The 12,425-nt window shown below is 35.5% G+C and overlaps 1 protein-coding gene across 1 annotated transcript; it reads right to left on the bottom strand.

The window, feature by feature from the left end:
- Window positions 1-912: 912 nt before the first annotated feature.
- On the bottom strand, window positions 913-11,253 carry LOC108481510 (probable leucine-rich repeat receptor-like serine/threonine-protein kinase At3g14840). The gene is given in 20 exon segments (XM_053021409.1): window positions 913-1,360; window positions 1,728-1,878; window positions 1,981-2,218; window positions 2,314-2,524; window positions 2,603-2,721; window positions 2,907-3,059; window positions 3,183-3,248; window positions 3,251-3,380; window positions 3,523-3,916; window positions 9,475-9,510; window positions 9,611-9,673; window positions 9,796-9,861; window positions 9,972-10,043; window positions 10,144-10,215; window positions 10,318-10,398; window positions 10,513-10,584; window positions 10,665-10,739; window positions 10,821-10,892; window positions 10,987-11,056; window positions 11,160-11,253. Coding segments are annotated over 20 exon segments (2,640 nt in total). The 3' UTR covers window positions 913-955.
- Between the last annotated feature and the right edge of the window lie 1,172 nt (window positions 11,254-12,425).

Below are 12,425 nucleotides of genomic sequence, written 5' to 3'. Positions count from 1 at the left end.
TGGTATTATTTGTTTCGATTTGCTGCTTTTTCTTATTCGAATGCCTCTAAAAAAAAATTACAAAGTTTTCAAAGGCTTTATATAGCCGTTTACAAAAGGTTTTTGTTCAACTACTTGTCACTTCTTTTTAATTCTTGCAGGTGCAACTTGGGGCGGTGGATGTGACGAGGGCGGTGCTGCAGTGAGCAGGTGGTGGCAGATGGGCAGAAGACCCTAGGTGCGGTGCACCTAGGGTTTGAAATTTCTGATTGGTGTTTTTTTTTTGTGTTTAGGGTTTTAGGTTTGGGCTAGGCTGAAATTGGGTTTGGGTTAATGGGTCTTTAGTGGGCTAGGCTGAAGTTGGGTTTGTTTGCTCATTGGGCCCAGTAATTTAGGCATTTACAATCCAAATGAAATCTCACTCCTAATTATAGAAATTCTCATGTCTTTTCATACAGATATAACTTTCAATAGGTGTCTTTTATGAATAATCACACTTTTAAAAGAGGTAGAATTATCCAACTAATATCTCTTATAGATATAACTGTTAGAATAAGAGATATAATTATTCAAATAACCTCTCTTAAATAAAAATAACTATTCAAGTGATATAAATTTCATAGGTAAGAGGCATAAGTTATTATATATTATGAATATTCATATCTCTTTACCAATAACAAAAATTATAACTTTTGATTATTTATATCATTTCATTTATAATTATTGGAACATTATAAATATTTAAAAATGTCTCAACAAATTGTTAGATGTCGTTAAAATGAGCTCTGATATTTTTTAAAATAAGTTGAAGTTTGATGATGAGAGGAGCTATAAATATAAACTTGGAATCTCAAATCCATTGAATGTCACTTTTTGTTTTTTTTTTTTTTTTTTATGTATCAATTTAAACCTTTGGTTTTAAAGGAATACGAATTTTCTGGGGGAAAACCAAACAAGAGAATTATATATATTTTCTCTAATTTGTTGAATCTGTATTCTGCAAATATCCAGAAGTCAAATTAGCTGGATAAAGATCAGCAGCAGATGTAGAAGAATTGGTCCATGGCCCATCAGCTAACATACTCTTTGTTTGGCTAATATCTGTATCATCTTCTTCAAGTTTCCGATACAACTTTTTCATAGCCTCAGCACTCATTTGACGATTTGAAGAAATGCTTGTATCTGTGAGGTATTCCTGAACTTCAGCCTTGCCTTCAAGCATGCTCACCACCGAAGACATTAAAGGCCTAGCTGAAGCAGTGGGATTTGTGCACAATAGTGCAATGTTGATCATAGCCATCACTCCATCTATGTTGCAATCTGAGTCAACCCTTGTATCAACCAATTCCAGCAAGTTCCCATTCTCCTTCAAAACATGAGCCTACAAAACACACAAATTTAATTGCCACATTCAAATTCATTAGATAAAAAAAAATGAAACTCAAACTGAAAAATGCATAAACTTTCTTTGTCATGTATATAAAGTACTTGTGTTTGGTATATGTGATATGTGATTGACATTCTATAGTATAATCCTTCATATGTATAATAGCTTTTGTTAAAAGCTTTCCAATGAAACCTTGAAGAGTAGGACCGTATGAATTCCTTCATTAAGGACTATGCAGCATGAATGATATACATGAGTTGATACGGAAATGTATTCAATATGAATATATTGAAGAAAACAAATTCTTCTGGAAAAAAAACAAGAGTAAGAATGGAAGAAAGAATGATAACTTATAGTTTACCCATTCAAGGAGAATGAAAGGTTCTTGCTTTGGGCGGCTTCTAGTGTTGCACCTCCCACTAACAATTTCGAGAGCCACTATCCCAAAACTATATACATCTGCTTTCTCTGTCAAACGGCCATGCAATGCGTATTCAGGAGCTATATAGCCACTGAAAATTTAACACCATCAATTAAATACAGCTTTTATATCAGCCATTTTTATAGGTTAACACCAATGAATACAGTGAGAATGAATCTGAAAAGAGACTTACTAAGTTCCTGCGATTCGGGTACTAATATGGGTATTATCTTCTTCATCAAGCTTGGCCAAACCGAAATCGGATATTTTAGGGTTTAAATTCTTATCAAGCAACACATTAGTGGCCTTTATGTCTCTATGCACAATCTTCAACCTTGATTCTTCATGGAGGTAAGCTAATCCTCTTGCTATACCTATGCAGATCTTCATTCTTGTTGGCCAATCTAATGTCAACTGAGATTCTTGTGGCCCTTTCCATTACCAAAATACAAAGAAGCTCAGTTATATGTATTCACATACTTCTCATTCATGTTAGAACAGGTAGACGTTTGGATGAGGTTTGTACCAAATAATGCACGAGCAAGGCTGTTGTTTTCCAGGTACTCATATATAAGCATCAGTTGATTTCCTTCAATGCAACATCCATACAACTTTACAAGATAAGGGTGTTGTAGAGCTGAAATCATGCCAATCTTAGTCTCAAACTCAAGGTTTCCTTGCTTCGATCGAGCCGATAGCTGCTTAACAGCGATCATAGTGCCATCTGCTAGAGTGCCCTGCGTTTGAAATGAAAAAAACATGATTACCAGGTTCCATCATGAACAATTTAACTGCAGAGTGTTGCATATGGTTACCTTGTAAACGGGACCAAAACCACCTTCTCCGATCTTATTGGAAGCATGAAAATCGTTTGTGGCAGCTTTAATTTGACTTAAGGTAAAGGAAGTTGTCTGCAACTCTATACCTTTTAGATCTGTGGAACATGTCATGCCAAATATAAGTAATGGCTGGGTTTAAATTGCGATCACAAACGTGTTTTCAGTCACATAACATATGATTTAGGATCAATTATGATGAGTATCAATAGAAAAAAGACGGTGTGACTGTCGTACTCTTTTATTGTATGTAACATAGTATAATGATATTATGACTAAATACCTCGTTCCAATGTACTCGTTTCTCTTAAACAACCATTCCACCAAAGGATGCCTAAAATCACTGAAGCAACAAACACTGCTCCGCCCGCAATACCGACCACTGCAGCTGTCGCAATACCACCGGTACTTGCTGATGAAAGTTTATCATCTATTTCTACAACAATATAACATAGTAATTAATAGCAAAGGCGACATGAAAATCTTGGTTGAAAGCATTATATATACGTGTGCTATAACAACAACATAAAAAGAAGAGTCAGTTGAATTGAAAACCTACTAGGATCGAAAACAGATATTGCTGAGATAAGAGGACCGTAAATGATTCCCTGAGGCATAGAAGTCGTCCTTTTCCGGCCCATCGGAAACCAATCTCCAAAGTGCCATCGGTTACAATTATAGTAAATTCTTTTACTATTGGTATGCCTGTCCCTCCTGCTGATTCTTTAATATTGAAATCCTTCAGCTTCTTCTTTCCCTGCATTTATTATCCGTTCCATTGAACCCTACTTTCCATGCAAGCACATGTCGTAAATCAATATTTGTGTATATACATAACAAATTCGACACTCCCCCGAATCAGGATAACATACTAACAAGAATAGTACTAAAAATAATACCTGAATGTAAACATCAAATATGCGTCTTCCCAAGCTGCTATAAGTTTGATCATTAGTGAACTGAATCTCAGCAAAATAGAGGTTTACTGTGTAAGTTGAATTGGCGAGACAAAAAAGATAGTATGTCAAAGAGGTAGGTGCAAGCCTTGCATTTCTGTAGAGTTCTGCACCGTCACCACTGATAGAAACTTGACTATTGTCAAAAGCTAAGTTGTCGTCCGTATGGTCATCGTCTAGGAAAACTCCGGTGGTACTAAATGCCCAGTTCCTAGTACTTTGTAAAAATGTCGAAGGCCCGGCTTGATTGTTATCGGCATCATAATCGGTGCCATTGAATTTTGTTATTTCACCTCCACAGTTTATATGAACAGAGTGCGTAGCTGAGGAAAATAACAACAGTTTGGATCAGTCACTCGACACAAAAAATTAACACAGGATGAAATTATTTTTGTATGTCTCATTGGCCATTGGCTACCTGAATATTGAGTAGTGTATCAAATATAAATCGATATTAGCATAGATGAAGTGTAAAGTACATAAAATTTGTACTTACATCCTGCTGCACAGGTAGTTTGGCTTCTCAAACATGGAACAATTGTTGAAAAGTCAAAAATGGTGGGTGGTGGGAGGTGCAATTGGCACCGAAAGAAAAAAAGTGGCAAGCAACTTGTTTAAAGTTGAATGGGATAATTGCAATTTTGGTCCCTAATTTTTTAGGCCATTTGCAAGTTAGTCCCTGAGCTTTAACTATAAATAGGCCTAACCATTTCTCATTTCAATCATCCCAACCAATCTTTCTCTTAGTTTTCTCTTCTCCCATTTGAGAATTCTTAAAGAATTCTATTTGTTCGTAATATTTTGGAGATAGTAAAGTTATCATCTGGTGTTAGTGCCCGAGGACGTAGGTATAATTTACCGAACCTCGTTAAAATTCTTGTGTTCTTTCTTGTCCTATTTTTCTTTCAATATTTGAGGGTATAATAGTAGTATTTAATTGTCCTATTAAATTACGATAGAAGGAATATTCTGACTAAGGAAAGACTTGGTATTTAAGAGATCCTTGTGATCCACCTCTCTTCCCTGGGAATTGAACTTTGTGTGATTTTTTAGTACAATAATTTACACGCTTCTGACCCTATTGAAACAACAAGTGGTATCAGAGCCGAAGGTTAATCGTAGTATGCTCTGTGGTTGCAGTTTAAACTGATCTTCCACATCAGAAAAGATTTCCTTAGGTATATTGAAAGATTATGGAGAAAACGGTCGGTGTAGGAGCTTCAACATCGTCCATGTGGACAAGACCGACAATTGCAAATGCAAGATTGGCCGTGGAGATCTTTGATGGCACGGGCCATTTTGGTATGTGGCAAAGTGAGGTTCTAGATGCCCTTTTCAGCAGGTCTAGACATTGCCATTGATGAAGAGAAACCAGATGATGTATGGGAGAAAGATTGGAAGGCGATCAATCGGTTGGCATGTGGCACAATTCGATCATGCCTTTCTCGAGAGCAGAGGTATGCTTTTTCAAAGGAGACTTCGCAAATAAGTTGTGGGTGGCACTTAAAGAAAAATTTTGAAGAAAAACAGTCAAAATAAGCTCCACTTGAAGAAAAATCTGCTTTCGCTTCACTTACGTCCCAAGTACCACAATGAATGATCACATCACCAAATTTAATCGCTTAGTCACCGATTTTTTGAATATGGATGAGACATTCAAAGATGAAGATTTGGCTTTGATTTGTTGGGGTCACTTTCGAGGAGTTTGAGTTCCTAGAAACTACTCTACTTCATGGCAGAGTGATATATCTCGAGCGAAGTCATGCGGCCTTATACGATTATGAACAGAGAAAGAAGGACAAATGAAAAACTCAATCAGAGATACAGAAGCTTTAGTAGTCCGAGGTCGTTCATACACTCGGAAGAAAACTCAAAAGGGAGATCAAAGTCAAAGTCCAGACTCGGGAAAGATGAATGTGCCTTTTGTCATGAGAAAGGCCACTGGAAGAAAAATTGTCCAAAGCTGAAGAATAAGGGAAAAGCTTCTGTAGATGCTTGTGTTGCAAAGCATGATACTAGTGACTCAATTATCATTGGTTGCATCATCATCGCTGCTCCATTCGGATGAGTGGATATTGGATTCGGGTTGTACCTATCATATGTCCCTAACCGGAGTGGTTCTCGATTTAGTAGAACTAAATGGAGGAGTTGTTTATATGGGCAATGACAATGCCTCAGAAACTGCTGGCATAGGTTCAATCCAATTAAAGAATCAAGATGGATCAACCGAGTTCTAACGATGTTGATGCGTGCCCGGCTTGAAGAAAAATCTCATCTCATTGGGAGCCTTGGAATCCAATGGTTCATTGTTACTATGAGAGATGGGGTTTTGAAAGTGACATCTGGCGACTTGTGATATTGAAGGGCATCGGGAAAAATAACTTGTATTACTACCAAGGTAGTACAGCTTATTGGAGCATCACGCAACTTCCAGAACAAAGAATTGGACTCAATGCGGTTGTGGCATATGAAGTTGGGACATGTTAAATGAAAAATCCTTGCAAATTCGCAAAGCAAGGATTGTTGAAAGGTGCAAAGGCTTGCAAATTAAAATTTTGCGAGCATTGTGTTCGGGAAAGCAAAGAGAGTGAAATTAAGACTTGCTATCCATAATACAAAAGGTATTTTGGAATATGTTCACTCGATGTGTGGGGCCTTCCAAAACACTTTCGTTGGGAGGAAAACACCGCTTTGTTACTTTTGTTGATAACTTTTCCGAAGAGTTTGGGTGTATACCATGAGAACTAAGGATGAAGTGCTTAGAGTTTTTCTTAAATGGAAAACTATGATCGAAAACCGACCGGCAAGAAAATCAAGCGGTTTAGAACGGACAATGGAGGCGAATATAGAAGTGATCCGTTCTTCGATGTGTGCCAAGAGTATGGTATTGTTCGACACTTCACGATTAGGGATACACCACATGCAGAATGGAGTGGCAGAGCGTATGAATCGAACACCGCCGGAGAAAGTTCGATGTATGTTGTCCAATGTTGGGTTGGGCAAGCAATTTTGAAATGAGGTGTGACATACGCCGCCATCTTGTTAATCGCTTGCCATCATCGCATTAGAAAGAAAAACTCCTATGGAGGTATGGTCTGAAAACCTGCCATGATTATGATTCCTTACATGTGTTTGGATCCACCGATATTACCATGTGAAGGAGTCAAAGTTAGATCCGAGGGCAAAGAAAGCTCTCTTTATGGGAATCACTTCTGGAGTGAAGGGATTTCGTCTTTGGTGCTTAGACACAAAGAAAATGATCTATAGCAGAGATGTTACCTTTGATGAATCTGCCACATTGAAAAAGGTAGCAGATAAAGATATTCAGACGAGCGATACTCCACAGCAGGTGGAGTGTACTCCAAAACAGGTGGAGTTTGAGCAGATGGGGATTTTCCCAGTTAATAAGTCTAATTCTCCAGCCACAATGGAGGAATTAGAGGTTGAAGAGGTTTTGACCCAAGAACCATTAAGTACACCAGAACCAGTTGCAGTTGCAAGGCCAAGGAGAGAAATTCGTAAACCTGCTCGATTTACTGATATGGTGGCCTACGCCCTTCCCGTTGTTGATGATGATATTCCTATCACTTATCAAGAAGCAATGCAAAGCTTAGAAAGTGATAAATGGAAAAGCGCCATGGATGAAGAAATGCAATCTCTTGAAGAACAATACTTGGGAGTTGGCGCAATTACCGAAAGGTAAAAGGGCAATCGGATGCAAGTGGGTATTCGCAAAGAAAGATGGATCTCCTAGCAAGAAAGATGTTCGCTACAAGGCAAGGTTAGTAGCTAAAGGCTACGCTCAGAAGGAGGGAATTGACTACAATGATGTTTTTTCCCCTGTTGTGAAGCATTCCTCCATTAGAATTTTGTTGGCCTTGGTAGCACAGTTGAATTTGGAGCTAGCTCAACTTGATGTTAAAACGGCTTTCTTGCATGGTGAGTTAGAAGAGAGATCTATATGACTCATTCAAGGATACAAAGATGCTGGTGGTAGAAATTGGGTTTGTAAGCTGAACAAATCGCTATATGGATTGAAGCAATCCCCGAGGCAGTGGTACAAGCGATTTGATAGCTTTATGAAAAGGCAGAAGTACACAAGAAGCAAATATGACAATTGTGTGTATTTGCAAAAGCTACATGACGGATCTTTCATTTATCTACTCTTGTATGTTGATGATATGTTAATCGCTTCCAAGAGCCAAAAGAGATAGATAAGCTGAAGGCTCAGTTGAATCAAGAGTTCGAGATGAAAGATCTAGGTGAGGCCAAGAAGATTCTCGGCATGGAGATAAGTAGAGATAGACAGAGAGGCAAGCTTTGTTTGAATCAGAAGCAATATCTGAAAAAGGTATTACAATGTTTTGGTGTAAATGAAAACACTAAACATGTAAGTACCCCACTTGCTTCTCATTTGAAACTTAGTGCTCAATTATCTCCAAAACTCAAGAAGAAAGAGAATATATGGCAAAAGTCCCATATGCTAATGCAATTGGGAGTTTGATGTATGCGATGGTGTGTACTGGCCCGACATTTCACAAGTTGTTGGAGTTGTGAGCGGTATATGCATGATCCTCGAAAAGGACATTGGCAAGTCAGTGGAATGGATTCTACAGTATCTTGAAAAACCGTAGATGTTGGTTTAATTTTGAACAGGATGAAGCACTTGGTCGGTTTGTAGTCGGATATGTTGATTCCGACTTTGCTGGTGATTTAGATAAACGTCGCTCAACTACGGGTATCTGTTTACTCTTGCGAAAGCCCCAGTGAGTTGGAAGTCTACCTTACGATCTGATGAGTCGTGTCTACTACGAAGCGGAATATATGGCGATTCTGAAGTCATTAAGGAGGCTATTTGGCTTAATGGATTGTTGAAAGACTTGGGAGTTGTTCAAAGTCACATTAGTCTATATTGTGACAATGAGCGCTATTCATTTAGCAAAAATCAAGTCTATCATTCAAGAACCAAGCATATCGACGTAAGATATCACTTTAAAGGAAGTCTTTGAAAAGGAAAAATTCTACTTGAAGATTCCGACAAGCAGATAATCCTGCAGATATGATGACCAAAGTGGTAACAACAATCAAGTTTAATCATTGTTTGAACTTGATTAACATCCCGAGAATTTGAGCACCTTCAGTGTATGGCGCCGAGAGCGCATTTGGAGGCATTACAAAAGATAGCTTTATCGAATTTGGGAGTTGAAAGAAGTGAAGATGTGATTATCCTAATCAAATCTTCAAGGTGGAGATTGTTGAAAAGTCAAAAATGGTGGGTGGTGGAGGTGCAATTGGCACCGAAAGAAAAAAGTGGCAAGCAACTTGTTTAAAGTTGAATGGGATAATTGCAATTTTGGTCCCTAATTTTTTAGGCCATTTGCAAGTTAGTCCCTGAGCCTTAACTATAAATAGGCCTAACCATTTCTCATTTCAATCATCCCAACCAATCTTTCTCTCTTAGTTTTCTCTCTTCTCCCATTTGAGAATTCTTAAAGAATTCTATTTGTTCGTAATATTTTGGAGATAGTAAAGTTATCATCTGGTGTTAGTGCCCGAGGACGTAGGTATAATTTACCGAACCTCGTTAAAATTCTTGTGTTCTTTCTTGTCCTATTTTTCTTTCAATATTTGAGGGTATAATAGTAGTATTTAATTGTCCTATTAAATTACGATAGAAGGAATATTCTGACTAAGGAAAGACTTGGTATTTAAGAGATCCTTGTGATCCACCTCTCTTCCCTGGGAATTGAACTTTGTGTGATTTTTTAGTACAATAATTTACACGCTTTTGACCCTATTGAAACAACAACAATTCCTCTGATTAAACAATTAAAAAGCATAGCCATTAAAATCTCAGAACTTAATTTAATGATTTGTTGTTGTCTTAACACTTACGAGTTATTGACTCTTGCAATGCTTGAGAACAAGTTCCTGCAGATCCACAATCAACCACAAATATTATATATATATATATATATAACCATTTACAACAAAGATCCACTAATGATGTTAGATGAGAAACTTGTCATACATGATATTACTTTGTTGACAGCCTGGTACACCTATGTCTGTGAAGTTGTTGTATGAAAGATCGCTGCAAATAGAATAGTTTAGAATATTATTCTCACTAAAAATCTTGATTAAAAGCTTGATATCGGCATAATTTTGTTTTGGTTAATCAAAGGAATTCAACATTAAATAAGAACTGAATCTTACATATTTTCCTTTGTATTCAGTATCCATGAAGGGACTTTTCCAGTAAAATTATTTCCATTTAAGAACCTAATAAAAAGAAATTATCAAGTTTTTCTTTTTATTTTCATTTGTTCCAAAGGAGTATATACATAAAAGAAAAGGGAAATCTACACTAAAATTAAAAACCATATCCTTACAAATAAGTCAAGTTATCAAGAGTAGAAAGATTTTCTGAAATTTCTCCACCGAGTCTGTTGAAGCTGAGATCTCTACAAGAAATTTTATAAAAATGGTATTAAAATCACTTGTTATTTCATAAAAAAATTTCAAATTAAACCCTGACCTCTCAAGACACTAAATTATACTTACAATATCTTTATGGATGTGAATGTCCCAAAAGAAGCAGGTATCTCTCCAATGAGATTGCAACTCCTCAACATCCTGTAATTCAATCACAAAATAATTCCATTGTTTTTGTTTTTGGAACTCTTTAATAACTCATAACTCTAATATATCTTTGCCTGATTTCATATTTCTGCTTACAGTCTTTCCAATTTAGGCAAACTGGCATCGATGAGTGGTTGTGTAAAATTTGTTTCAGCTCCAATCAAGTCACTAATTATTCTGTAAACCAATATCCAACAAACAGATACAATTATAAATAAGGATTTAATTAGCAGCTTTTATCATATAGTGTTGAATATTGTCGTTATCTTGATGGTTAAGATCGGTGCTTACATGTATGTCAAGTTAGGTAAAGTAAGATTAATGGATGGAATTGGTCCAATCAAACCACTTGCCTCCATATATCTGTCATTAGGAAAGATGGATTCATTGAATAATAATAGACTCACAAAATGCATGAAAAATGTTATAATTAAAATTCTCACATCTGTTCAAGATTTTTCCAATTTCGAAATATAAACTCAGGAATGTGTCCTGTGAAGTTGTTGTCACTAATCCGACTGTTGAGAATACAAAATAAACATAAAACATATCATATCATATCAAATAAGTTAGTAAAAATGAACATTAGAATTGCTTACAACTCCTTCAATGAAGTCAGCCTAGCAAATGTTTCAGGTATTTTTCCAGTGAAATTGTTGGAGCTAAGATGCCTGAAATAACCAGCAAATATATTTTAAATAATTTGTATAATAAAAATACTGCATGTAATGAAATGAAATTCAAGAAAGGAAGAGTCTCTCTTACAATTGCTCAATTTTGGATAGATTCCCCAGTTCTGCAGGCAAAATTCCTGAAAAGCCATTGTTCTCTAGGACTTTACACAATTTTTTTTCAAGAAATAAAATTAATTATCCATTAGACATTTTTCAATATATACTGCATATATAGTTGAAGTTGGTATAATCTAACTCACAAACTGGTAAGATTTCTGAGATTTGCTAGCGCTGCTGGGATTGGACCAATTAATCGATTTCCAGAAAGGGAACTGAAATGCAACACATCTTTTTGCATTTAGCAGCATTATTTTCTATAATCAAAAGACGAAGGATTGTATGTATTTATGTTTCTACAACCATGATGAAAGATATGTAAATATATGTTAGTATGTATACATTTTTACATACATACAGAATATGGAAAGACACAGAACCATCACGAAAGACATATAGATAGACAAGAAGGAAAGAAATATACATGCTGACGAGTCGAGTAGAAGAACCCCAGTCCGGAGGAATAGTGCCACTAAGATAGTTTCGAGTTAGGTCACTGTGAGAAATAGCTTCAAAACAACAAATTAGTAGATATACATATATAGTTAATGAATTGATCCAAGGTTAATGAAAAGAAATAAGTTTTATATATCATGAAAAAGAACTTTGAAAACGCCCTTACATGTCTTGCAGGAAAGGGAGGCTGTTCAAGTTTGGTGGGAGAGTACCTGAGAGATTTTGAGCCTTGAGCACTCTGATACAAAACAAAGTTTACATTATGGTGCTAAAATCTATAATGAAAAAGTGAAAATTTTCACTACTTAGTAGTAAAATTATTATTTTCAAGAAAAATAAATTCTATACATAACTTTGACAAAAAGTTTAATATATGTTTCCGTGCGTGTATATAAAATTATTTAAAATATAATGTATTTGTAATATTCAGAATATATTATATGCATAAAAGTTGTAAAAGAAAAGAATAATATTAAACAAATTAAATATGTATAAACATAAAATCGAATTATAAATATACTTTTGTTATGTCTAAACTTTACCTTTTAGCATATATATTTGATGTATATGATATGAGTATTTATATAAAATTTAATACTTTTTAAACTTAATTTAAAAGATTTAATAATAAATATAAAACTAATTACTTTCAACATTTTTTACCCATAAATAGTATTGACTAAAATAATATATTTGACTAAAACATTATAAATATATTTAAAAGGACAGGTAGCATATATATATCATGAACACTATTGTTTCGGAGTTGACAATGATTCCGACCTTTTAAAATAAAAAATTCATTTAAATTTTCTATAATGTATAAAATTTTAATTTAATAATTAATAAAATTAAATTTTAACTCAAAAAATAATTTATTTGTGAACGCAATTTGCAAAAGCTAGAGAGGGAGGGGAATTAAATGACATTGGCGGCCAACAAAAGGTTGGACCGACG

This window comes from Gossypium arboreum, chromosome 11, assembly GCF_025698485.1.
Source record: "Gossypium arboreum isolate Shixiya-1 chromosome 11, ASM2569848v2, whole genome shotgun sequence".
NCBI classification, from domain to species: Eukaryota; Viridiplantae; Streptophyta; class Magnoliopsida; order Malvales; family Malvaceae; genus Gossypium; species Gossypium arboreum.
Note: the sequence above shows the minus strand (reverse complement) of the source record. Positions and strands in the feature narration are given on the sequence as shown.